The following is a 26,078-nucleotide window of genomic DNA, read 5'->3' on the forward strand; positions in this document are numbered from 1 at the left end:
GACGAAGAAGGGCTCTGTCCGCGGCTGTCGAAACCAGCGAAGCTGGGTATCTATCGTGTCCTCGACACGGACGCACGACTCATTGAGCAGAAAGTTCGTGAAGAATGTCCTGGCGATGTTGTGGTGTCGTAATCACGCGAGCCGCATTCGAGGCAACAGTTAAATGTGAGCTGTTGGTGTTCACAATCTTGACTGGGGAGAGTGTGACGGGATTTCACGTGTAGTACGAAGGGTGTGGGTCACATAAGATGATGTGATCACGCAACGGTGTGGTTCACACAAGATGGTTTGGCCAAACAGTGGTGTGGCTTCACTTAAATAGCAAGTCAGTACATGGCTGGACTGCCAGATATTATACATTTAATTAGGTTCTACTATTAAATGTAGAAATAAACTAATATTTGGATATAGGCGTTTTACCGCAAATGACACCAAGAATACAGTTTACATTGCACGGAAGATTTAATTAGCCTTGGAGTAAGGTTGTCATTTCTCTTGGAGTAAGTGGATTGCGATCCGCTACACTCGCTGTCCCAAACTTTTTCTGACCGAAATAGCTACAGCAGCCCCACTGCACTTGCTCTTTCATAATTAGATCGGCCATTACACGTTGTTTGAGACGTTGTCGCCTTCTCAATAGGCCGCGTTTTGCAACAAGTCGTTGACGGTGGCAAGTGCGTGCGATTGTATTTGAGTCTCGCCCGCTGAAAGCGGCTAAGACGAACTAGTGTCCATTTGAAAATAAGCTGCTTTCATTGCAGTATAATTTATCAACGCCGAGTGCACATGTTCGGCTTTAAGTTGTTTGTGATATATACAGGTTATCAATCGTTGCACACAGCGGCGACATTACCATATCATTCGCAGAGAAGGAATCATTCTTCTCTTTATTTGCCGAGTAAACTTTTGGGGTAAGATATAATCCGAATCAGATTGATGTGTGGTAGATGCGCTTCTTGCTTCAAAAAATGAAGTACAACGGTGAAGTCGCGCATAATATGGTGATAACTCTAGCACACGGGCTAGATGCTACAAGTTATAATCACAAAGCGGATTGAAAGGCATTATACTAATAACTACGACCCGCTGATATATAATCTACAACATGTGTTGTATTGATAAAAGCTATAAAATGCAAAAAGGTTTGAAATATAATTCTGCTTTTTAAAGTGCTTAGTTGCACGTTCGAGCTGCCGTTCCTTGTCTATAGGCTTGTTTTGTTACAGTATTGACCCGCTCAACTTTCAGCGTGAGATAGTACCATGTAATGAGGACATCAGACACTAAATAGTGTTTGAGGCATACGATCATCCGTAAGGTAGACATCTCGGTGCAAAATAGACAAACGGCCTAGTGAGCGCTATGTATCAGTATAAATGGATAAGAGCTTATGTGCGCAAACACAAAACGTGTCAATAAGTTAAACCCTTGCTACATGCGGCGTCACTTTTGGATAGACAGTCGGTTCCAGCAAAGTACCGGTCGCAATACGTATTGACCTCTTCAGATTTATCAAGCGTTAAACTCCGGTTTACCGACATTGGACCGCCTAAACAAGGAGGCTTCTTCCGCTCCTCTAAGCGATAGTGTACGGCTAAGCAGTTTCTCGACAAAATACTTGTTATCATTGTTTGTTGGTAGCCACCTGATCGGATACAAATCCGCGTGTCAAAGCAACGTTTCTGGAAATACTTGTGTAAAATTCTTAGCCCCAGATTTGATTTGTCAGCTGGTGACCATCCAAGAACCGATGCTCAGATAAAGGCGTTGCGCCAGGGCAGATATAATTGCCAGGGGGCGCGAGGTTAAATCGAGTCGCTTTCACCCATTGCGTTCGCCACGCTATAGCTGAGAACCAATATCAATAAAGGTAACACGCCAATAATAGAGGCGTGCGGACCGCACATCAATATGCTGGGGGTCAACGATTTTACTGGATTAAGTTTTCTTACCTGCTCATACACTGTCTACGGTCTATCAGACCAAATTGCGACATGCTACATCAGACCGTTTACGGTCGAAGCAAAAGAGAAAAGTGATTTTCTTAAACGTATGCAAACACTTCCAGTCTTTTATGCGGGCTCATTGAATCATGATATTGCTCTTACGAACCGGCCAGGCGTAAATATCTCTGTTGCAGACGATGCAGCCTCTATTATCTCCAATAGTTGAGCTACACTATGCTTCATCTAACGACGCGATTTGAGCCGCTGGTGATGCATCAAGTCAGGCAGAGCGATAGCGAGGATCGGAGAACAACATCAGGCCCGGATCGTAACAGTTTCGGGCGCGAACCTTGAGTTTTAGAGAGAGTCAACGTGCCGACACAACTGAGAAGGCTTTGAGAGCCAGTCGGGAGAAGTTGACCCCGCTGACACTGATCACAGAGTATGGGGCGACCAATTACACATGATGATTTTGGTGTATCGGTGGGAGCTTCAGTTCTGTTACCGAATCTTGTGAACCCCTTTAGTTTGACAGATTGCGCAAGTCTAAGTTTCATAGCGGCCGGATTACCTTAGTGCCGTGGCCACTTACGGGCTCGCACATCCTTGAACTTTATCCCTTTTAGAGAAAAGAAAGCGTTGCCCTTCACAGCGCGCTTCTCACCAGCGGAAGCCGATTGGCCTTGCTGTGGCAATGACCCTAGACCTGAAGCTATTATATTTATCTCATATATACAATCAGGATCTTAAATTGCAGGAACTTGACGCGATGAGCTGTCACCGTGACGTCCATTCTGCGTCTCGTATAATATATAATTAAGCTAAGTTAACGCTTTAGGCGGAAGCTCTATCGTATCTGGCGCGCTTGTAAAGCTTACATTCCCAGCACCCCAGCCTTTCCTTTGCGCAAGAAAATTGTGCTTCTCATTGAATGTGACGCTCACTGCTTTCTCAAAATACGTAAGATGGGCACTGAAGGTCTCGTTGCGGTATTGTAGCCGCTCAGATAGCCTTCGCAAAAATAAAAACCGCTACCGCTCCTCCAAAAGGGTCGGACGCCATTGCTGCAGTTAGAGTCCTTCACAAAGCACACCACTTCTCGCCTTTCTTGACAACTTCGAACGAACTTGATATGACTATCAACACATCCGACGTCTGTCGCTTCAAATCATCTTACGTTTGAAAGGCTACTTTTAACAAGGTAGGAAATTAAGTGCTCAATCTCCCGTATGACCTCCTAGCTTGGTGATCGGAAGGGTGACGTGATGGGATTGCTGTGCAGTTGGCACAGAAAGAATTAAGTTTTCAAAGCTCGCGTTCGCAGAGGCACAAATACTGGACTTTCCTGTTCCAGCGAAGAGCCTCTTAGGTAATTCTCACTGTTTGCTCGCTCTGCTATTCTAAGCGTACATGGAGTCAGGATTGATTTTACCTAGAATAATACTTAATACATACACTACTGTCCTCATGACATAACCTGCTGCTTGCAGCCCACATATACGTCAAACCTCTCCTTTTCGCGGTTCCATGATCATGAATATTTACAATAACACCAAAGTAACGAGAATCGCACACAACGGTACCGAATTGTGATCCAACTTAACCAAATGTATAAGGCTCAAGTAAGTTCACACGATCACTGTATTCGTAAGTCATGATCTCCTAATATATGAGATTTTCACAGATTTGTGACCTGTCATGTTTATCACAGCGCACATTATTGCTCAAATCGATACGTTGAAAGAAATTGCAATCGTATAAACATTTTTTGGTATCCAATGCGCGATAATTTCATCTTTAATCCAGAATATTTCATGTTCAAGGTCAAATTTGAAAGCGTTAATGACGTCATCGACTGCCTTTTTATTCCATCAACCACCAAAAAGTCACTATCTACCTGGATCGTCGTATGCGCTCAAGTAGAAGCTGTTCGTTCATCCATGATATTAACCATGCATCTTGATCACACTTGTCTACATCAATCTTACCTCTATAATTTAATTACTTCTTACGAGCGTCATCGTCTCAACTTGCACATGACATCAATTAAAGCTGCATCCATGCGACCTTGTCATCCTCACAACCTTCCATTCCACTTTCTCTACTATTCATGATCTCTCAGTTCTTCTCAACGCTAACTGATGCAGCCACCCCGCTACGCTTTACTTTGCTAAATCAGCAACTTGCACAGCTCTCACAATTTGTGGGAGTTCCTGTGGACCAATTGCGCTGTGTCACTTGCCTTTTAGCTGCGTATCCATTAGCGATCGTAGTGCGTAAAGTGCCAAATGTTGCAACTAAGCACTGGTTACACATTTGTGCTGGAGTTAGCATTGCCCAGTTTGTCTATGGCACAGGATGGTTACACTCGTTAGTATCTTCGTTGCTTACGTACGCAATGGTGTGTGTACTACCGCACAAGACGGCACCACTTGTGGTGTTTCTTGCCAACATGTTGTTCGTAGCAGCGCTGCATCTTCATCGCATGCGGGTCAATTATATGGGTTGGAGTATGGACTCAACCGCTAGTCAAATGCTACTGCTCATCAGACTCACAAGTTTTGCTTTCAATTACCACGATGGGGTCGTCGCTAATGCGACAACAGTAAAAGATGGTGACTCAGAGCACATGAAAATGGTGAAACAATCGCGCAAGCAGCTTGCGATTCCCAAAATTCCATCGCTGCTCGAATTTCTCGGGTTTGTTTACTGTTTCACGACATTTCTAGCTGGTCCGGCTTTTGAATACAAGGAATATAGCGACGCCATTCATCGGACCCGATTTGTGGATAGAAATGGCGTTCGGCGCAACATATCACCTACATATGCGGCGCTATCAAAGCTCGCACTCGGTTTAGGACTCATGGGACTATTTGTGCGATTTGGAGCTTTCGCAGCTCTGAATGAAATTTTGAATGATGATGACCAGTCCATGCTTTTAAAGTGGGGACGATTATTAATTGCGCTCTTCTTAACGCGTGCCAAGTACTACTTAGCGTGGAAGCTAGCGGAAGGTGCGACTGTGCTCACTGGTACTGGATTCGAAGGGTTTGATGAACAAAATAACCCCAAGGGCTGGGATGGTGTCAGCAACGTCGATATCATAGGGTTCGAGCTTGGTGCCAATGTTCGCGAGATCTCGCGGGCCTGGAACAAGGGCACACAGAATTGGCTGGAGCGCTATGTGTACACCCGAACGGGCAATTCGCTGCTTGCAACGTACTTGGTCTCTGCTTTGTGGCACGGATTTTACCCAGGATACTACCTCTTCTTTCTTACAGTACCCCTTGCAACAGCCGTGAACCGTTTGGCTCGACGTCATGTGCGTCCGTATGTAGTCGATAGCCCAATCAAACCGCTCTACGATGTTTTCGGTATGATCTGTACCGCTATGGTTGTAAATTACTTGGCCGTGTCATTCGTAGTGCTATCGTGGGAAGATGCCGTCGCAGGCTTTCGCTCTATGCGTTTTGCTGGTCATCTTGGGCTTGTAGTATGCTATCTATTGCTTACCTTTGTCCCAATTAAAAAGTCGCCAAATAGTAAAAAGATCATATGAACATGCAAAAATATTACATAGTCTCATTTTCATATATTTTATACTTGTATCATCGCTAGACTTATCCAGAGTATAGTAAATATCCAGTGTCGTGGTTCTTAAAAGTGTTGTCTTTTGAAGTATTATACGTGACTCGGCATTCAGGCGGTTGTGGTGACCATGAACCATAGTTCGAGCAATGAATTGTTGCAGATCCTTTCATAGTTGTGCCTCTCATACAAGAATATGTTGCTGTCGAGCCTGGAGCCGTACTTGAGTACTTTACCAAGCCTTGATAGATTGGCACTGGAGCACTACAATTATTCGACACGCTTGCATTTCCACGAAGATAAGCTGCCTCAATGGGTACACATACTACCGCCAAAGCGATAGCGGCTATGTACAGAGTTCGCTGCATTGAGATCGAACAAGTTGAAAATGATCAAATTAATTGTGAGCTGAGGGCATGACCTTAGAGCACGTACGTCTCGAGGTTCTTATCGAGTCACTTCGATACCACAGTTCCGTATTTAGCAAATTTAAGCTGCCTATATAAAATGCGATTGCGAAAAGTTCATAGTATACAATATGTTGCATTATACCTTACATTTGTTAAGGTTCTGACGGGGTGAGCACGATTTCATGGTTACGATGATGTTCTTCAGGTGGCAATTGAGATAAACGATACCGTGTACGAAAACCTGAAATCATTAAAACGACGATGCTGCCAATGGCGATTATAATGACGGCCACTGCTACAGCTGAAATTCCTATAGATGTGATAGTCACGAAATCGGCCTTTGTGGAAGTCTGAAGTTTCGTTTGCTTATCCATAGTCACTGAAGCACAAGGTGTTTTGGCAGATAAAGCAGAAAACGATTTCGAGCTCATTGAATCGTGTATTACAGCCGGGGAGGCAGTAAGTTGATCTTCAAAGTCGCTATCAGCAATCGAAAAACGGGTCTCTGCTGGTGGAGTTATCGTCGATGCTTCTAACTCGTGCGACATTTCAGCCTTATCAATTGTAAGGCTCAAAGAAGTCGCTATTTTCTTCTTGGTACTATCAAGAAGACTTAAAGTGTCGATTATCGCTGTTAGTCTCGATTGCTGGGGCTTGTTAATATATTTTTGACTTGAGTTAATTGCGTTTTCCGATGCAAGAGTTATCGGTTCGTCTATCGTCTTCACTTTGGGACTTCGTGTTTGCTGGAACACTTTTGCGCTTGAAGTAGAAGAATCCATTTGATTCTTTAACTCCCCGGTCAGCGAGAACTTGGACACGTCAGTCTTCGGTGGTATAAGAGAGAGCATCGAAATTCCCTTCTCTTTGGTCAAATCTATTGCGCATGACGTAGTAACATGATCCGCTTCCGAAGTACTTTTAGCATTCGCGGATTCAAAAGTATACATATCCGAACGGACTAATTTATTCGCTGCTGGAAGTGTTTCTACTCGAGGGACCGTTATGGAATTGATTAATATTTGTGATGTAGTAATGGGAGCAACTGTAGATTGTTTTGAAGTGCCACCCTTGCAGTTGTCAAGCTCCCTTAACGCGGTTGTCTTGATGAACCACATCGTATTGGCATAATTTTCATCATCCAATGGGTCCCTTTTACCTGTAGAAGGAGCGTCTTGGCTCGAGTAAAGCCACGTCGGGCATTTTCTATGCACTGCAATATCTTTAAAGGTCTCCCACTTATCATTGCATCGAGTCGACTGAAAGGTGCACCCCCAAGCGTTTCTTCCTTTAAGATACACACATAGAGCATCTTCTTTTGCGACACAACTTCTACCGTTGTAGCTGTAGAGATACGAGTAGCAATCATCAGAAGCTGCGTCGCCAATGCGAGGGCATTCAACTCCATGAGGTTGCTGACTATTCCCCGAACACACCACTCCACGACTTGCTGGAATCTGGAAAGTCGCATCTTGGCACACGCTCACTTCAATCATTTTAATCGCAGTACCTTGTGCTACGAGAATCAGCAGCGTCACACTAGATCTTTTCAACGTCCACTTATGAGTCATCCTCAGTCAAGGATAGTATCTCTGATCTTGTTGCTTATAAACTAAGGAATACCTGAAAAATAGTTGGAGGGTTACTACAATCATGGGATCAAGCAGCGAAAAGGTGTTTGCAAGCCACGTCAGATCGAATCATCCGATTCCAATTTGCACTAGGCTTTGGAAAAGTTTCACGTATCACCAACGTGACGCTTCACAAATAACTGAACTACTTGACACATAATGATTGTTTAACGAACATCTTGAAAAGTATCGTTATAACTTACAAGCAGCATCATTGCTTGCATATATTTAAAAACTACACGAATTTGTTACTGCACATATTGCCTGAGCATGGCATTGAGGTTTTGAAGAATGCAATGAGATGACTGATCTCACTATGTGAAGTAAAAGTCGTCTACATCTTGCTTCTATCATATTCACTGCTGGGCCACAAAAACTACTGCTCGAACGTAATTTACACAAATCCACCAATACTCTGACTGCCAAATCGACTCAGGCGGTCCTTTCGTTTTGCATTCTGCTCCTTCTGATATCTTTCCACATTACACGATACGCTTCTATTTGCTTCCTTTCGCTTTGATCGCCGTTTCTCTCTCTGTTGAAGTCGTGTCTCTTCTTCCGAATCGGATGAGGAAGCCTCCTCAATCACGCGATGAGATCTGGAGCCTGGATTTATACGCCGGTTCCAGGTTTGTTCAACTGTTTGACGTCGAAGACGTTGCACTTGTTCCCGTCCAGCTGTGCCATTCGCTATCATTTCCTGCAGCATCGACTCTTCATCGTTCGAGAAATGCTGTTTCGACGTCATGTAGCCACCACCCCTGACTTCTTCATATTCATATTCCGTGTCGGAACTCTCGGAGTCTGAAGTTTGATCTGCGGCACTGCTGTGTCCAGTTTCGCAGCTAAGTTGACTGCTTCTCATGGCCTGTTGGAATGAGTCCCACTTTAACTGCACGTACTTGTCGAGAGCTGGTGGAAATCCCCACTCCTCGAGATCGTCAGAACTTCCAGCACGAAAAAGTTCACTTAAGTTGTCCGGCAAGTCAGCAAATGTTTCCACGAGTTCGTTGAAAAAGCGTTGACCATCGATAACCAGGCGGTTTGATGCATTTACACGGTAGCAGCCCGGTGCTTTCATGACTGCTTTGTTAATAAATCGGTCCACAAACCGCAAAATCATTATTGCGCTGTATTCGGTCAAATACTTTTCCAATTCGCGTTGGGCGTGAATCGAAATAGCTTGTGCATTCAGAGCCAAGCTAACACGCGACATGCGCTCCGAGTCACTAAGTTGCACATTCTTCGCCGACTTGGGTCGTCTTTTCGTACGGGAAGAGTTTGTCTTGTCGTGATAAGAGTAAGCAAGCGAATTTTTGTCTTTACTCGATCGTAACGATGACTTAGAGTGATTACTGGACAAAGTTTCGCCTCGAGAGCTTTTCTTGGATGTATAATGAGCTAACGACGACAAATTTAATAGTTTAACGTCCTCCGCAGAAGCTGGAGACGACGTAGATGACGCAAGCGCCGACAATGCTGTCAATTTCTCCATTTCTGGCTCGGATTCATCGGGTGAAGATGATGCAACGGAGCTCTGCGTCGTCGCAGAAGTCGTTGTACGTGCAGAGCGGCTTCTCCACTCCTTATTTGTGTGTCCAGGTGAAGAGTGATGACGTTTCTTTTGCTGCTCATTCGTCCATTTAGACGAGCTGAGCTGATTCTGAAGCAATTGATCACGCATCGACTTAGCATCAAGTTTCGAACTTTCTCCCGTCTCATCATCTGCGTATTTTGCCACTTCCATACTCTGTTGCCGGGATTGATGCTGTTCCTTTTCTTGCAATACCTGCTTCTGTGCTTGTCGCTTCAACGACATTTTTTCCAGCTCGCGATAATTTTTTCTCTCTCCAAGATTCGAGCTAGTCATAGCCAAAATTTTACTCTCTCGGATGGCTTTTGTAACTACATCATCACTCTCTTCGCCTGCACTGTTCCTTCCTGATCCTAATAACTCTCCTGATTGCAACGAGAGGTCCGTTTTGATAGTAATTGGCTTTAAAAAGTCGCGTAGTAGGTAAAATACGCTGATGCTAGCTTGGGTACGTTCCTGCAGTAATACAAACGCTTCTTTCTGATGGTCTGGGATTGATTGCACGTAATGTTCGTATCGTGACTTTTGTGCCTTGCGATACGTATGTGTGAGAAGCAAGAGCTTAATAAGAAAGCGATAGAGCTCGACAGCGCGTTCTTTGACAACGTGGTCCTTCTTACTTCCAAAAAGACGCTTCGCAGGAAATGGCAAGCCTTGTAAACCACGCACAAAGTCTGTTGAACACGTATCGTCCAATATGTGCGTACGTGCATCCCTCATAGTGCGCTGTATATCATCACGAAGGCGACGAAAGTCCGAGTACGTGCGTCGAACTTCCCATTCATCGTCATCCTGCTGCACTTTGACGACATATAAAACTTCTCGATTGCCTGTAAATTCGACATGACCGATCGAAACCACTAGTCGACTCATGGACGTTGTCAGGTTTTAAGCAATGAAAGAAAGAGTAGACACGTAAAGTAGGACGGGTGGAAATGCGGCGCAGTGTTGAAAGTGCTTCAAGCAGCTGATAGAGAGCTTGTAAAATCGAATATTTAGGCTTTGTCGTAGTTTATCGGATACGGAGAATCAGGAATATTAGAAGACTAATCAAGTTGAAATGGCCATGTGTATAAGATATATAGAGATATGGGGGGAGAGTCAGCTCTTGGCGATCGCGCAGTCAACATACAATCGGAAGCCCTAGCCTGCAGAAAAAGGCGGACTCGGTATTGCCTGATGACGTGTCCTGTCTTAGATCTTTACTTCCAACTGGAGCCATGCAGAAAGACGACATACCTAAGTGCAGTGATCACCGTGCTGAGAATAGTTTTAGAGATTGTCGTGAGACATTCGATCAGCTACGAATTTATTTAAGCGACCTTGCAGCCTACAATGATAAAGCGTTTTATAACAGTCGTCCGACCTGCCGAGGTATTTTTATTCTGAATATTATAAATGTAAATGTACAGTTTATGTTAACAAGTTATGTATGTCTTTAAGTAAATATTTTAGGCTTTAATATGCGTAGAACAGTCTCGATAAATAATGGGCTGATACTTTGGGCTGATACTTTAAGGTAATAACTTAAGGTCTCTACTTCTGAAGTGATGGTGGTCGAGCGGGCACACCCTGACGTGGCTCTCCCCACGGTCGTGCACCGTGTGGCTGACGATGTGGCTGCATCCACACGCCTGTTGATCGTTGGAGACGTGCATGGATGTTTCGACGAGTTGAAGTTGCTGTTGCATGCGTGTCGTTATTCGCCTCAAACTGATCGTCTTGTCTTTGTGGGTGACCTCGTCAACAAAGGACCAAAGTCGTTGGAGGTTGTGCGTTTTGTGCGTGACTCAGGATCGCTATGTGTGCGTGGAAATCATGACGATGCTGCTCTAATCGCGTATTACCAGTATGTGAAAGGTGGTCGCGTCCCCGGCTCGGCCTGGTATTCGTATGTGGAGCAATTTACACTCGAGGACGTCGAGTTTCTTGAGCAGTTGCCGTACTCAATTTCGCTGCCGAATCATGGTAATATCATTGTGGTACACGCCGGACTCGTGCCAGGAGTAGATCTAGAGGAACAGAAACTTTTACACCTGTACAGGATGCGCTTTGTGCAGCGCGAGAAGGCAGAGGATGATAATTCCAAGTGGGTGGCATTAGAGAGGAAAAAATATAAAAGTGAGTGCGGTGGAGAGCCAAAAATGTGGGCAAAGGTCTGGAAAGGGCCTAGACATGTGTACTTTGGGCATGCCGCGAGTGCAGGGTTACAGGTGAGAAGTTTGAAGTGAAGTTGACTTTTATATTGTAAAGGGTAATTCAGCTCGTGGATGATCGTAGCAAGAGCCTTTTGCGACGGGTTTGGACACCGGATGTTGTTACGGCAAGAAACTTACGGCGTGCATCATTCCGGTATGATGATTAAGCAGTGGTGATGATACTTAAACATTATTAATTGACAATTATTTGATTGATAGACAAATACGCTGGTCCACGTGGACGCAAAGGAGCAGTACGAAGTGCCAAGCGGTGACAAGGATTAGATATGTAAGCTTACAAGTCTAAAATCAAGATAAACGTGAAAGAAAATGTACTGTGCACTCTACATTCACGCCAGTACAATTGCGTAGTTCATTTACAATCAAGCAATTGAAATATATGTTCATGTCGATTTGAATGAGCGCATTTTTTACTTTTTTGAACTAAGCATAAAAAATCAGTATTTTGTTTGCTGATTACTCCATGCAGCGTTTATTTCAGTTCTGACTTGAACATCAAGATTCCATTCCACGACATCGATACGTAATTTTTGTCGGACTGCGTCCCATTCTCATACACTTTACTGAAAACCTCCCCGAAAAGATCTTAAAAGTAAGATGGATCAGGCTATCAAACGACAAGAGTCTGTTGGTTCTCAAGAAACCTAATGAAGACGCTTTGTACTACACTCTTTAATTTGAGCGGTGTACGTACTAAATAATTCAATTTGGCACGTTATGATCTGCCTGAGTTCATGACTCATCACGTTCCATTAGAAAGAGTGTGTAGCACCTTCGTTTTGGCTTCTCGTCGATCCATGGCTCGATACGCTCGTATCTTAAATTAAGATTAAGATCCAAACAGCAGTCCAAGCTGTCATCGTCAGTTATGTAAAAATACAAAAGGTGGTTGTTGCGATTGGCGTTCTCAACGCAAGATGCATGGTGATTATATCCGCTCTTAAAATTCTCAACGCCACGACTTTTTCAACAGTCATGAACCGCATGTAATTGCACAATGATGTTAAGTCTATCAGGGATTTCCATGGCTTCATATAAAATCTTGGCCACTGATATTCTCCAACTTAAAGGTTGTGCCCCGTCTCATGAAGAGGGATTCTTTACTTTAGGTCTAAATGCAATAATCTTCTTGATTGAAATACACTTCTGTGCTCACAGCCATAACATCTGCGGATACCACTCATGGTGTGGCAAATATTTGAACATTATAATCAGCAGATCCTTGGCCGCCGCCAGGACATACGTCATCTCTTGGCAGTTATTTCCTTGCCATGTTTCTTGGTTTCTGTCGCCGTGCAATTTGATTATTTATTTAGTCTGAGCATATACAGTGGTTAGAAAACAAATTGCATCAGGGGATATTCGAGAATGTGCTAGTGTTAATTCTTTGAATTCCGTTTGGCAGTAAGACACGAGATGTTATCTTTACCATCAGCGTCCAAACATCTATGTTATATTAACGAAACCAGGCCGAATTAAAGTAGTAAAATGTGCTTGAGTGTCGGCACTAGCTCACGAAATAGACAACATGAGATGGTTTTGTGCATTGTCAGTTTTCATTTGAAAGAATGCCTGGACGTTGTTCAATTATTTTTTGCCTGCATATTTCTTTTTTTAGAAGCAGAGCACCATTTGTTTAATTCAAGCTCCTCAGTGCTGTTCCCGACTACCGGATATTGGTGATGGCGACATATTGCACCAGACTTACATCGGATACACAGAGCGTATCACTTGGCAGTGCATCGAGCAAATTACGCGACAAATAGCCTGATTGAACAATAACTTGGTTAGTATTAATCCCTAGTTCACTAGTTTGCTGACTACGCACCCGTATTTGACTCTAAATTGGCTACGCCGTACATTCCGCATCTTCGGCCATTTCCCCATACCAATCAAAAGTATATTTGTGTTTAAGTTACCCTGTGACTGCCCTGAACAATTTATCTTTGAACATTTGTCAATCATCCCAACAAGACGATCTGACACAAGGCACCCATGCACAGAGCGTATGTATAAAGTAAGAAAAAGAGCTGATGTTTGATTACACACAGGACGAAAAAATCGCGATTGTCCTACCTTTTTGAGCATCAATATTTTTTTGGACGCAGTTCTATGGTAATACTAATTTGCTCACATGACGTGAAAACGTTTCTTCCGACTGGCTAAGTCGCTGAGTTATCTCAAATTCACTCCGAAAGCTAGTTTCAGCGCTTTACTTATCAACGGCACTTTGCATTTAGCTTGCACAACTACGTAAAAGTACTTATAGTCGAAAATATTTTGAAAAAGTACTTATAGTCGAAAATATTTTGATTACTTGAACATAATAATAAAAAATCGATATGAGTATATCTAATCTCATTTCTGATATCAAACAATCGAGTTTCATAATCAATTTCAATTCGAAAACCTGTCTTGCTGTTTAATAGCTAACATCAACATACTTGGTAATTTGAGTGACGAGGTCTTGGTAGACAACTTCATTAGCGTTGTACGCCCACGTGAAATCAATATGGTTATACTTGTAGCTACGATCAGTGAGTATGGTTGCATTTCTCAATCCAGCGCGAAGTTGAGCAATATCTGTGCTGGTAGCTAACAAGTCATCGACACCTCGGTAAAACCCCATACGTGGGTACTTCACAGCTCCAAGATCAAAGGAAGGTGGCTCGAACGCGTCGTAGACCTCTTTGTTTTTACACTTACGACTCGAGCATCTAGCCAGCCCCATTTCTTTGTTACATCTACATCCATAGTCATAGAATCGAAACGTATTCTCTCGAACGCCCTGAGCAAAGTGTACTAGATTCTTGACCGATGTGGACACGGGTGTACGCGAAAGATACACTGGTACACGTGTGATGTTTGTATTGTTGGATGGTCCTGAGATAGCATTGATGATTGAATAGCACGACTGGCCGGCTATCGAACATTTGTATTTATCCAAAAGACTTTGAATCAACCAGTTTGTCTCTCCAAATGTACGAATGCCTAAACGTGTAAGAAGACCATCCAGATGAAATTTAGCCAGGTATCTGAATAATGGTGACGCTATATGACCGACGTAAGCAACGGGGGAGAGTGCACCAAAGTACGAGACTTTTTTAGCTAACTTCTGGTTGAGTGAGAATCCAGCAAACGCTTGCATGGTCCCTTCCGAATGTCCAACGTAGCTCAGACTCGACTGACGTGTTGTATTTAAGACGTAGTTAATCATTGCAGGCATGTCGTAGAGAGCCATCTCTTGCCATGAAAAGTCCCAATACTCATCGCTGTCGGTTGAATAAGTGACGTGTTCGTTTGACCAGGTTGTACCACGATTATTGCCAAGCCAAACGTCGTAGCCGGCATCTGCCATGATAAAAGCTAAACTTTGGTTGCGAAAATTGCTGACGAACGTGAAACTTGTGTGAAGGAGTCCGTGAATTAAGTATACAGCGAATTTTTTTGCCATTGTCGTAACATTTGATTGACTCTCTTTGTATGACTTGGGCAGGCGATACATCGTTAGAATATAGTCATCCAACGTCGTGACTTTGTGTTCCTCAACGTCATAGCCGCGTGCTTTTATGATCTCCATGACAGTGAGTCCATAATCAGGGTCTCGATGAGCGTGTGAAATCTCTCGTTTAGCATGCACGTATGTCATAGTGAGTCCAACGAACATGATCGGCAATAACAAGTCACGAAAGACTATCATGGTGAACAGCAAAAAACACTCTTTAAAGCACACCAGGAAATGATTGTAGCTCAAAGCTAATTTAAAAATGATTGTTGATCATCAAAGCTTTCTGAGTTGGATTTGTCAAATGTATGTGCTCAGGAAAACACATATCGTGCAGTACAGCAAATAGCTTATGGTGGTTATTATTATCACTAGCTTTAAGTTACAAGCAACCTAAAAACCGTAAACGAGATCCTCTAGCATTTTAACAAGTAAAGGACGATCATTTAAAAAGAAATGATCAACAGATTAAGATAGTCTTATGGTGGTGTGGGGGATGTATGAAGTGACAAAAAGACATATGGAAAAAATGACCACATAGTCCGGATTCATAACAATACTGTATGAAAAATGACCTCTTAATATGGACTCAAATTGGTAAGAAAAAATACACCATGACAATTTAAGCAAGTTAATGTATTAATAAAAGACTGAGCCAGGATTAGTGAGAGGCACATTTGGTATGCGTCGTGAGTCAAAGCTCACGTACCCATCTCAGCATTCAGTTGCAAGGTACTTTTTGAATTGAAGTTCAAGTATTTCAATTCAATCGCTAAAGTAAAATGCTCTTAGTATGCACTGCAATGAAGTGACAAGAACTTTGTGAGCAATGTTGCGTGTACGGCCGCTTTCCTTTCGAGGTCTGACAATGAGCTTTAATTATTGTCCGATGATTTCTCTTAGACGAATTGCACGTATAGAACAGATGCGCTAACAAAGGTGACTCTCCAACCCATCGCGTTAAAAAGGACAACGATGCGTGGACTGAGCAATCATAAAAAGAAGTCAGCCGCAAACAAGACTCGCGGTCACTTCAACTTGTTAGAACAGGCCCATGTATATAGTCAATTTTGCATATTGTCCTGTTTGATACTATCGAGCGTGCAGATTTATGAGCTAGTTGTAAAATACAAGATATGTACACAAGAGTCTTCCTTGTCTAGTTGTAAAATACAAGATGTATACACAAGAGTCTTCCTTGTCTAGCCAATCGAATTCTGGTAACTTGTTTTTTGATCATTTTGATAGATTTTGAACTTATTATGTATGTCCATTGAGTGAAGCCATTCTGACTTTTGTCTTCATTCAATCATCTAAAGTCGAACTGACTTTTTCCTGTCCGCTGACTAAGTCTAATATTCAAAGCAAATGAGAAATCGAACTTCATCTATCAGCTGCGGCTAGAGCATTCATACATTGTTTTCCACAGATGGCGCTATGAAACACAACTGTCCTGACATTTCGCCTTCGTCGGTTTTATGAAATTCGTCTGGAATTCTACAAATAATCTAGAGTTCTACAGGTTTTAAGACAGAAAATTTCCAGAATGTAAAGCAACACATCAAAATATAATAAAATAGCACTTTTGAAATAGCAGACCAAAGGCATCCAGTTCAACTCCTAGAGGCACACACTCAACCTCTGGGCGTTTGTCAAAGCAGACTCTTGAAGTCAAACACCCTCCGTGTGAAGTGTACGTCAACTCTGTCGCAGATTTATGGTATGGCAAAGGCAGCTCGGATGCTCAAGCAAATGTCTGCTATCCATACGATAAAACTAATGCACAGCTGAAAGCAGTCATCTTCAAGGACTTCAAACTGTCTGGCGGAAATAATTTCAAATAATATCTTCCACATTGTGCTGAGCGCATCCGTGCAACATACAAATATTTTGTTGTAGCTGACACCTAGAATTCTACCAATGGGGTTTGTTGTGGATATCAAGAGAAGTAAATCAAACTACGATGTGCTGTCTGCGAGAGAAATCCATTTATTGGACGCAAATAGAACAGATGCTCCAAGAAGATAACCGGTACTATATGGCAGCATGCACGGAACTAACAAGTCCATAGATCACAACGCTGCTTTTTTGCGCATCGCTGGTAAATACGTCTACACAGATTACTATTGAGGTTGAGATGCAAAATCTTGGTTTTCACCTTGTATATCCAATACGCCTCCCTCAGCATGCTAAAATTATTGCTGCATAGAAGTATCGAAATGTTCGCCAGCAATACGCATTCAGTTTGAAAATCCTGGAAAAGAAGACAATGCCTGCGCAATCAATCTGGCAAGAAGGTATGGCACGCTTACGGGTCGATAACATACATATAAAGCGCGTTTCACAACGCGGAGATGCAAACATTTACGGCAGCAGATCTCTTGAGCTCTACATCTGATAATGCGTTCTTTGAAGCTGCTTTGGTTGGACACCATAGAATAGGTCTACGCTATGGTAACAAAACAAGGCTCTTGAGCAGTTCGACAAGTGCTTGACGGTACAAGGATGTAGATTAGGGGAGTAACACCGTTAACAGACGCTCGGTATCAAATGTTTTGATCGTAATGGAAAATGCTCCGGTGTTGTTCAAGTCCAACTACCAGAACTGAGCTCCGCCGAAGCTGAGAGCATAAAGAAGCACTTTGAACGCGCGCAATACTCATGGATAGTAGTTGCATTTAGCGCATTATAAGCATGCATAAATTGCCACTTAGCGTAAGCCTCTTTGACACACGTATAGAGAAAGACAACCTGGGGCTATAGTTTTGGCGAGCAGCGCAGGCTGCCACGCTCGTACAAAGCATGTGAACATTAGGCAAAACTTCTTTCGGGAAATAGTTCACTTTGGTAACAACAGATAGAATATTTCGACTTAAAGAATCAACTAGCAGATATGCTGTCAAACGCACTCGAGACAAAGATGCTCAAGTTTCAACGCGTGGAAACGGGTATCAAGACCAAGTCGGTGACAAATCACACTCAAGATAAGCGAAGAATGGGGCGCTGAGATTACACCGCTCAGTGCGTGTAGATGACGCTACAAGAATTCCAGTAATGTTCACAATTACTGTTATAGTTATGTATATTATAACTATAGAGACATGGTAGCCGTTTATCGGTCAAGATAGGTCAGGTAACAATCCGTAGGATAACAGATATCTTAGATTATTGAAACAAGGACCTATTGTAATATATTTGCTTCAATGTTTGCCATCATCTCAACTAGTGCTAACATTGTCATCGGAAAACCTCGTATTCAGGTAAAGTTGGACCAGGATCTTCTTCAATTGCGATTGCAAAAGCAACGTGTAGCAGTAATTGCAGCACATCGATCAAGCTATTGAATAAATGTAAATTTTCATTGTCCGACAAACTGCGATGTCGAGTTTGATAATGATCAGTGCTGTCGAACAATTATCTTCGAAGTCTGCAAAAGTAGAGCGGTACCGCTCTTTATCAAAACTTTTCGTCAAACACTAAATCGTGAACATGAATACTTGCCAGGCTTTAAATTGATCGCATAAAAAGTGTGAAGCGTATAGCTCTCAGACAAACAAAATTTTGTAGTGAAAGTCATAATATGGTATGAAAAGTCTACGAGAACAGCAACGAGCTACCACGATTGGCTGATTGAAAATGTGCAACTGCAGCTTCGCATAATGCTCTGCTGTAGAACAAACTAAAAGGCTAATTTTTAAGCTTCAGCTCCTTAAATGTGGTGATTCATACACGTTCCCTCTCTCCACAATCACCGTTTGCAATGTGTCATTGATTGTTTAAGCTTTCAGTTCATTATATGCTTCCTTCATCAACGCTTTGACTGTCCAGCCTACCCGTCAATGAAGTACTTACTACAACAGGATCTTTACGGCACAAAACAAGCAGCACGCCAAAGGAATAACAAGTTGAAAAGGGATCTTAAAAAAGATTCAAATGATTAGATGCAGACCCGCCTGCGAGTCAAGCCCTGATTATAGCATCGTCGCTAGTTATGTTAACGACCTCAATGCCTTTTCGTAAAGACGATAGTGCTCTGCACCGAGGTGGAGACACTAAGGGTCGAGAGAGTAAAGTGCGGCATGTTGTGCGCTTCGTATCACAGATGTTGTAACGGAGCTACACATACCCTTGTAGAAAAGGGTGGGTCACACAAGATGATTGATCCGTACAAAGGTGTGGATCGCACAAGATGGTGTGGCTACACCGTAACAAGAAGCTACTACTTGGCAGGACTGCCAGTGGTAATGCATATTAATTTGGTTTTACTGTATTACTATAATAATTGGGAGAACCTAAGGTTTTAGATATTGACGGCTATGCCGCAACTAAAACAATTAAATACAGTTTTAAATTTGAAGAGCGTCTTTACCTTGGTTAAGGTTGAAAGTACTCTTGGAGGTAGCAGATTACGATCCGCTACACTCGTAGTGGTTCTTGAAAAGAACGTGAGGCCGGTGACCTTAGCTCAGCTTCCTCTAAGCAAAGAGTTGCGGCAGCCCCGCTGCACTTGGACGCATTCGTAGTCAAGCTACGCCTGAGATGTTACGACCGATCCTCTGTGAGGATGGAGGAGTACTCCTATTCGCCCCAGGGCATGCTGGACGGGCTTAATAAGCTGATGTTCTTGCTGGGCCCTGAAGGCGTGAAACACCTTGTTGTGCAAGCGGCCCGAAGTGATATAGAGGCGTTGTTGAGCTATGAAAATGCTCTGCTAGAGTATTCACTGCAGAAGTTGTCAGCGTCGACTGCGTCCATGACGCCACCGTTGACGACAGATGATTCCTCCCGACCCAGGCCGCTCATGGTGATCGTTAAGACCTTCGAGAGTAAGGATGAAGAAAATATCCTACTCTAGGTGAGAGAGGCCGAGATGGCTATGGCATCCACCATGCTCCAAAACGAGCTATAGCGCGTAGCGCTAGTTATATTCTAGCTCGGGGGGCGAGCGCGAGAATGAGCACTAACGTGCGGTTCCTTGGTTAAGGCTGCGTTCTCCCTCTGAGAGGAGCTAAAGTGTCAGCTTTTGCGAGTGTTCATGCCGCCTAATCAGGCATGTCGCGTGCGATCACGTTTCCTTGCTGCCGGACAGGGCAAGAAGGAGTTGGTGGACTTTATCCAAGATTTGAGAGCTCGCATTGCCGGAATGGCAGCAGATCTTGTATCCGAGGATGTCACAGTGATAGTCTTTATAGAGGGCCTCCGCACTGGCGTGGCCAGAATGGAAGTCTTCTGTGTGCATCAGAAGTGATGATGTGGCATTGAATGCCGACTTTATCTTTGAGTCGGCACGACTTGGTTGGAATACACACCATCAGATCTCGTCGATCGGACCTGAGCCAATGGATCTCTGCTATGCTGAGAAAGAGGAGGGTGAGCTCTGAGCTGCCGGGCAGCGTTTAAACAGTGTTTTGTCTGTGGAGACACCCGTCACCTTCGGTCTGGTTATCCCCTACGCAAGGCGCGTAAAGATTCGTTAAATCGACGTTTCGCTTCTAACCAGTCTGATTTGTCGCGGGGAATTAGGCGTAGGGCACCCTTCTAGGGGAGAACTGAGTTCTGTTGCCGTTAAGAGATATAGGGAAGCAGGGTCCAGCCCGAAGAGCTACGTGCTCTTGAACACGGAGCGTGTGGGCCAGCCGGGCTTGCCGATCGTAAAAGCGACCGTGAAGAGCTTTGAGAAGCCATGGAAGATCCTTATCGATTCCGGGGCGTCGGGCAATTATGCTTGACGCTCTACGATCGAAGGAAGTCAACTGTAGGCTGAGGCCCTGGAAGCACGGTTGAGTGGCACCGCCACTGTTCGCTTAGCAACTGGAACTTGTGCCACTGTGCCACTGTGCCAGGGTCCCTGTGGACCTCGGTGACAATTTTCTTGACTTTGATAGCGTGGAGCGCTGCTTGGTCTTAGACTTGGATGCAGGGTGCGACCTTATCATTGGAATGGCATGATTGGAACACCATGATCCATGGATTGATTAGAGGTCGAAGACTTTGGACGCAACGCGCACGTCTCCTACTTGAGCTTTGGGGAGTCATGAACCCACCTCTACTAGAAAGCAGAAGAGCGATTGGCGCTGGCAATAGACCGGGGTGGTTAACAGGAGTCTCGAGCATGGTTAACAGGAGTCCCGAGCATGGCGCGCGTGCTAAACGTAAAGTATCACGTTACCCACTAAACACTGCTCAAGTTCTGAAAGCGGTTGTCGCATGCCAAGAGTGGCATGGTCGTACGAGTTCCGGTGAATCGAGGGCAAGGCTCCGGTGATGCGCGTAGAGTGACACGTAATCCATTATGAACTGCTCACATTTCGAAGCAGTTGCTGCATTCAAAAAGTGGCATGGTAGGACGAGGTCCGTGGCATCTTGGGCAAGGCCCTTCTGATGTGCGTGGAGTGGTTCGTTATCCACTGGACGAAGACTGCGGAAATAGCAGCTTTTTGTCGGATGCTGTTAGTGATATCAAGGCTCCGATAGAGCAGGATGTGGGGACGCTGGACGAGGCCGAGTGCGTATTCCCGCTGGTCTTGATGAGACGTAAAATCTCTGGAGAGAGGAAGACGGCGAAGCCGTATGATATCTGCAAGACGCAGGGTGTCGACCCTGACCCAGTATGTGTCAACGGTAGACAAATTGCACAGCTATATACTTTTGTCAACGGTATGACGGGAAAGGAAGACGGCGACGTCACCCTCGAGGCCATTCTCGCGGTGGATGCTTTTCTTGACATGGACGAGATGTCCTTCGAAGAGTTCGGCGTTGCCTTGAAGGAAAACAATTTTGCCAGTATGGCCATTATGAAACCGATCAAGGAGATTAACTCGTCGTCGCTTCTGGATGATGCTGATGCGAAGCGGGTCCTTAACGCATGAAGTGGATCGCCGATTCTGAGGGTCCGTACTATCTCTTGGTAAAGGATTTTCAAGACGTCGTCTCCAAAAACCCGCCTTCGGTCCTACCTCCGGACCGAGGCGTGTGTCATGAGGTTGACCTAGTTCCGTGAACTAAATACTGCAAAACACGCCAATGTCCCCTGCCCAAGGATCAGTGCAACGTTATTGAAGCTGTCTTCCGTGCAAAGTACGACGCAGGAATGTTGCGTGAGAGCAAGTCTCCCAATTTGAGACCCACATATTGTGCTCGTAAGCCGAACAGCAAGTGGTATATCGTTCACGCTTACAGTAAGGTCAACGCTGCTGTCTTTTTCAGCACAGCTGCCGATATCTAGGAAGGATGTTCGCCAGAACAATCCGGTTTGCTGTACAAATTACAGCGCACTCGACTTGGTCGATGGTAATTACCAATTGCTCATTAGAGCGAAATATATTCCGATGACAGCAGTGAGTACTTCGAGCGGGATACTCTAGGAGTGGCTGATGATGCCCTAGGGGCTGTCAAATGCACCAGCAACGTTTAATCGTCTTGTAACACGATTGTTCAGGCCCCACCGGGCGTATGCACAGACATACTTCGACGACATCTTCGTTTAAAGTCGAGCGGGGCATGAGAGGACAGATGTGGAAAACCACTTCGTCCATTGAGAGCGGTGCTCGGATGCATGCGCACGAAAAAGCGGTATGCTTATGCTGATAGGTGCATCTTCGGCGCGGACGAAGTTCCATTTTAGGGTGCTTTATTGAAATGCGTGGCCTTCGTGCGGATGCCGCTAAGGTCAAGATCATTATGGACTGGCTGGCTCCAAAAAACCAGAAGGCCTCGCGCAAGTGTTTTGGCCTCGCCAGCTACCTGCACAAGTATAACTCAAGTTATGCGGAAATGGCACGCCATTGCCTATCTTCTTAAGAAGGATACAGAATGGTGTTGGGACACCGATCATCAGGAGGCTTTTGACAGGGTCAAAAACAACCCCCTCATGCACCATAACTGACGTTGCCACACCTCGATCGTCCTTTGAGTGTCGTCTGAGACGCTTCGGACTTTCCACCGGCTGCGCACTACTAAAAGCAGACGCCGAGGGGCGAGACGGGTGATCGCGTTCAAATTCCGCCAGCTTAAGGCTGCCCACCCAGTCCACCGCCAGCGTAAGGCTTCCTACCCAGACCACGACAAGAAATTACTTGCGATGAAGTATACGCTTTTCAAGTTCAGGGTGCATCTGCTGGGCTCAAAGCCGTATGTGATCTACATAGATCATGCGTCATTACGCACTGCCACTCAGTCGCCTCATCTCTCGCTGAGAATGGTCAGGTGGATCTCATTCCTTGCAAAATATAACATCGGGGTGAAGTATAAGCCAGGAAAGCAGAATGCTTTGGCTGGTAGGTTGTCACGCGGACCGAATTATGAGCTTGCTCATGTCACGACGGAGACGTCGTCAGTGACGGATTAATCCGCCCCGCAAACGCGGGTGACAGTACGTGGGTAGTGCTGCTACAGGCTCTCGGGAGCAAAACGTTTGGAAGCTCGGACAAAAAATGTCGGCGCGTTTGCGCGCACGGGTACACCGATATTCGTTGAGTAACGGGTTGCTGTATTTAAGTATCAATTCAAGGGTTACGCCATGAATTGTGGTTTCTCACGATGCGGATTTAAAATATCGTACTCTCTATGAGAACCACGACACCCCACTAAGTGGTCATCTCGGTCGTGAGTAGACGTACAGCTCGGCGAGTTGTTATCTATTGGTAGCCTAAGCTTTTTAAGAAGACGAGCGCATATGTGCGCATGTCAGAGGGTGAAACCCTTTCCGAATGCGGCGGTGCCGCTGGCCAGTTTACCGATACCCTCCTGGCGCTGGCAGTCCATCAGTATGGACTTTGTATATGGTATTTCGAAGGACTCGGCGGGCAACACGGGTGTGGTGGTCATTAGTGGACCGTTTGAGCAAGATGGATCATCTTGCTGCAACGCCGGACACCATCGAGGGTGTGGGTACAGCGACGCTGTTTGTTGATCGTATCTTTCGACAATATGGACTCCCGAAGTCAATCGTCTCCGATAGAGGCCTTCGCTTCTTTTAGCCAACAGGGTGGGGGCGCATCCTTCTCAAAAGATTCCGCGTAAACGCACAGCCTCGCTTGACCACGACCTCAAAAGATCCGATAATCCGTGGACGGAGCTTTGTCGAAAAGACAACAGAGACTGCATGTGTAGGAAGGTTTTTATCATTTTATAAAACCAGGTCTCCGACCTCAATTTCTTCTAATTATTCCAATTGCATATTTTTCCTGCTTGTCTTGGCTATCAGCCATCGCATCGCGAACGTGTCGTAGGACACTCAGTCTGGTGGACAAGAAGTCATCGACTTCTTTACGGATGGTGAGGGGCTGACATCAGCTAGCCGTTCGGCTATCCCCCCACCAAGCCCTGAGCCATGGGATGGCGGCGTCAGGGGACGCGAGGGTGAATCAGCCCGTTCACGTAAAACGGCATGTAGCCGGTAGACGAATGCACTGCATTGTTCAGTGCAAACTCTACGAGTGGCAACATGGCGCTCCAGCGCCCGGCGTCTTAGCGCAGACGCTGCGAAGAACGTCTTCAATGACGCGAATCACACGCTCTGCGGATAATCCGCTGCTGACGTAGTCAACTTGGTGCCCAGCACCAGATAGGTGCGATCACCACAGAAATAGCCTGCACAGCGAGTACAGGATTGCCTCCTTCTTGAGATCGAAGTCGAGCGCGGTACCGATCCATTGGCATTTCTTGTGGTACCAAAAGGCAAGCTCGGAGAGCTTTCTGCTGATCAAGCTGAGCTTGTGTAGTGGCCAAAGGCCCGACTGCGTTACGCCTAACGATCAAGTGATCTCGTCGTTCGCTTCAGTAGCGGAATCCGCCGAGCGGAAGCTGTAATCCAGACGAGGGTCTTGTACCGAACGTAAATACGAGCGCATGAGAGCCGCTGCTCCTGTGCCTCGTCGAGGCGATAGGTAGCAATACCACTTCTCCCAGAAGTCGAGAGGTCGGAGAACGGACACGGTGTCCGCAAGGTTCGAGCGGGGCTCACGTCGCGCCATTGGCGCACTTCAATCTCCTCGTCTTCCCGTGCTAGGAAACGAGCATCTGACTCGTAGTCGACTTCCTCCAACTTCTTGATGACGCAATTCGTCATCCGGGGCGGGCGCGTTGTGTTGTGCTCGGTTGCCGAGGGTTTGGAAAGTGCTTCCCGTGAGGCCGCGGACGTACTGTCCGGAGATGCACTCTGTGCAGAAGAAGAGAAAGTGCTTTGCCCGCGGGCGCTCTCGGAACCAGCTATGCCGAGTGTTTTTTTGCGTGTCCTAGACACAGGCTTATTGAGCGGAAAATGGTTAAGGTTGTTCTTAAGAACGTAACGGTTTCTCAGGCACGCGAGCCTCATGTGAGGCGACTGTTAAATGTGAATTGTGGATATTCACAATTTTAATGGGGGAGAGTGTAACGGAATTACACTTACCCTTGTATAAAAAGGCAGGTCGCACAAGATGGTGTGACCATATATGGGTGTGAATAACACATGTTGGTGTAGTCGCACAGTGGCGTGGCTACATCGTAACAAGAAGCCACGACGCGGCAGGATTACCAGTAGTATTGCATATAAAATAGGTCGAACTATATTGGTTAGATAATACAATATTAAATGGAAAAACCTAAGGTTTTAGATACGGCCGGTTCTACTGCAAATAAAACAATTAAATACAGTTTTAATTTTAAGCGGAAGAGCGTATTTACCTTGGTTAAGGTGTTAAGTACTCTTAGAGGTAGCGGATTGAGATCCGCTGTACTGGTTCTTGTAAAGAACATAAGGTCGGTGACCTTAGCTTAGCTTCTTCTAAGCAAAGAGCTACGGCAGCCCCGCTGCTTAGGGCAACAGGTTTTATCGTTTGAAATATACCTATCTATACATGCAGTACCTGCAGTTTATAAACTAAGGTACAACAGTGCTACCCCGGTCCGTTCACGGTACTGGCCGAAAGGTAATTAAGTGTTACTATGCATATTACAACGATAATGTGGACACATCTTGTGTTGTACGTGGGCTTACTAAGGTCGTACCATGACCTCGCTATTTTGATCCGGTTGGGTCTGTAGCAGCTATCGTCTGCTCCAAAGCAGCGATACAGTTCTGCACCGCTGGGGGTGCTCTAAGCCAGGCAATGCAATTACGAAACTCACCGATGAGTTCAAGATCAACTTTATTTAACCCGTGAACAAACGTCGCGACTCTCAAAGAGAGTCGACGTGCCGCCAA

The 26,078-nt window shown here is 45.0% G+C and overlaps 8 protein-coding genes across 8 annotated transcripts; 5 read left to right on the forward strand and 3 right to left on the reverse strand.

Moving 5' to 3' along the window:
• Nucleotides 1-4,056: 4,056 nt before the first annotated feature.
• On the forward strand, nucleotides 4,057-5,505 carry PHALS_11057 (lysophospholipid acyltransferase; the record flags this gene model as incomplete). Its single annotated transcript, XM_024726585.1, has 1 exon — nucleotides 4,057-5,505. One exon carries the CDS (start codon nucleotides 4,057-4,059, stop codon nucleotides 5,503-5,505), a length of 1,449 nt encoding a protein of 482 aa, XP_024577247.1.
• Nucleotides 5,506-5,843: 338 nt separating this feature from the next.
• Nucleotides 5,844-7,440, reverse strand: PHALS_11058 (uncharacterized protein; the record flags this gene model as incomplete). The annotated part of the gene is made up of 3 exons (XM_024726586.1): nucleotides 5,844-5,896; nucleotides 5,970-6,028; nucleotides 6,110-7,440. The coding sequence occupies 3 exons, from the start codon at nucleotides 7,438-7,440 to the stop codon at nucleotides 5,844-5,846; spliced, it is 1,443 nt and encodes a 480-aa protein (XP_024577248.1).
• Nucleotides 7,441-7,969: 529 nt separating this feature from the next.
• PHALS_11059 (Phox homologous domain) lies at nucleotides 7,970-10,042 on the reverse strand (the record flags this gene model as incomplete). Its single annotated transcript, XM_024726587.1, has 1 exon — nucleotides 7,970-10,042. One exon carries the CDS (start codon nucleotides 10,040-10,042, stop codon nucleotides 7,970-7,972), a length of 2,073 nt encoding a protein of 690 aa, XP_024577249.1.
• Nucleotides 10,043-10,719: 677 nt separating this feature from the next.
• PHALS_11060 (Phosphoesterase domain) lies at nucleotides 10,720-11,652 on the forward strand (the record flags this gene model as incomplete). The annotated part of the gene is made up of 4 exons (XM_024726588.1): nucleotides 10,720-10,938; nucleotides 11,020-11,382; nucleotides 11,450-11,521; nucleotides 11,587-11,652. The coding sequence occupies 4 exons, from the start codon at nucleotides 10,720-10,722 to the stop codon at nucleotides 11,650-11,652; spliced, it is 720 nt and encodes a 239-aa protein (XP_024577250.1).
• Nucleotides 11,653-12,430: 778 nt separating this feature from the next.
• On the forward strand, nucleotides 12,431-13,141 carry PHALS_15474 (uncharacterized protein). The gene has a single exon (XM_036407459.1). The coding sequence runs from the start codon at nucleotides 12,877-12,879 to the stop codon at nucleotides 13,069-13,071; it is 195 nt and encodes a 64-aa protein (XP_036263159.1). The 5' UTR covers nucleotides 12,431-12,876; the 3' UTR covers nucleotides 13,072-13,141.
• PHALS_11061 (hypothetical protein F443_10111) lies at nucleotides 13,140-15,088 on the reverse strand (the record flags this gene model as incomplete). Its single annotated transcript, XM_024726590.1, has 4 exons — nucleotides 13,140-13,155; nucleotides 13,217-13,367; nucleotides 13,465-13,498; nucleotides 13,823-15,088. 4 exons carry the CDS (start codon nucleotides 15,086-15,088, stop codon nucleotides 13,140-13,142), a joined length of 1,467 nt encoding a protein of 488 aa, XP_024577252.1.
• Nucleotides 15,089-16,939: 1,851 nt separating this feature from the next.
• PHALS_11062 (uncharacterized protein) lies at nucleotides 16,940-17,215 on the forward strand (the record flags this gene model as incomplete). The annotated part of the gene is made up of 2 exons (XM_024726591.1): nucleotides 16,940-16,994; nucleotides 17,103-17,215. The coding sequence occupies 2 exons, from the start codon at nucleotides 16,940-16,942 to the stop codon at nucleotides 17,213-17,215; spliced, it is 168 nt and encodes a 55-aa protein (XP_024577253.1).
• A 4,016-nt stretch (nucleotides 17,216-21,231) lies between these two features.
• On the forward strand, nucleotides 21,232-21,762 carry PHALS_11063 (uncharacterized protein; the record flags this gene model as incomplete). The annotated part of the gene is made up of 1 exon (XM_024726593.1): nucleotides 21,232-21,762. The coding sequence occupies one exon, from the start codon at nucleotides 21,232-21,234 to the stop codon at nucleotides 21,760-21,762; it is 531 nt and encodes a 176-aa protein (XP_024577254.1).
• Nucleotides 21,763-26,078: the final 4,316 nt, after the last annotated feature.

The sequence above is a fragment of the Plasmopara halstedii genome, assembly GCF_900000015.1.
Source record: "Plasmopara halstedii genome assembly, contig: Scaffold_526, whole genome shotgun sequence".
Lineage (NCBI taxonomy): Eukaryota > Oomycota > Peronosporomycetes > Peronosporales > Peronosporaceae > Plasmopara > Plasmopara halstedii.

Coding starts and splice junctions, on each gene's coding strand:
- PHALS_15474 (XM_036407459.1), top strand. CDS start 12,877: ATGTGCTTGAGTGTCGGCACTAGCTCACGAAATAGACAACATGAGATG.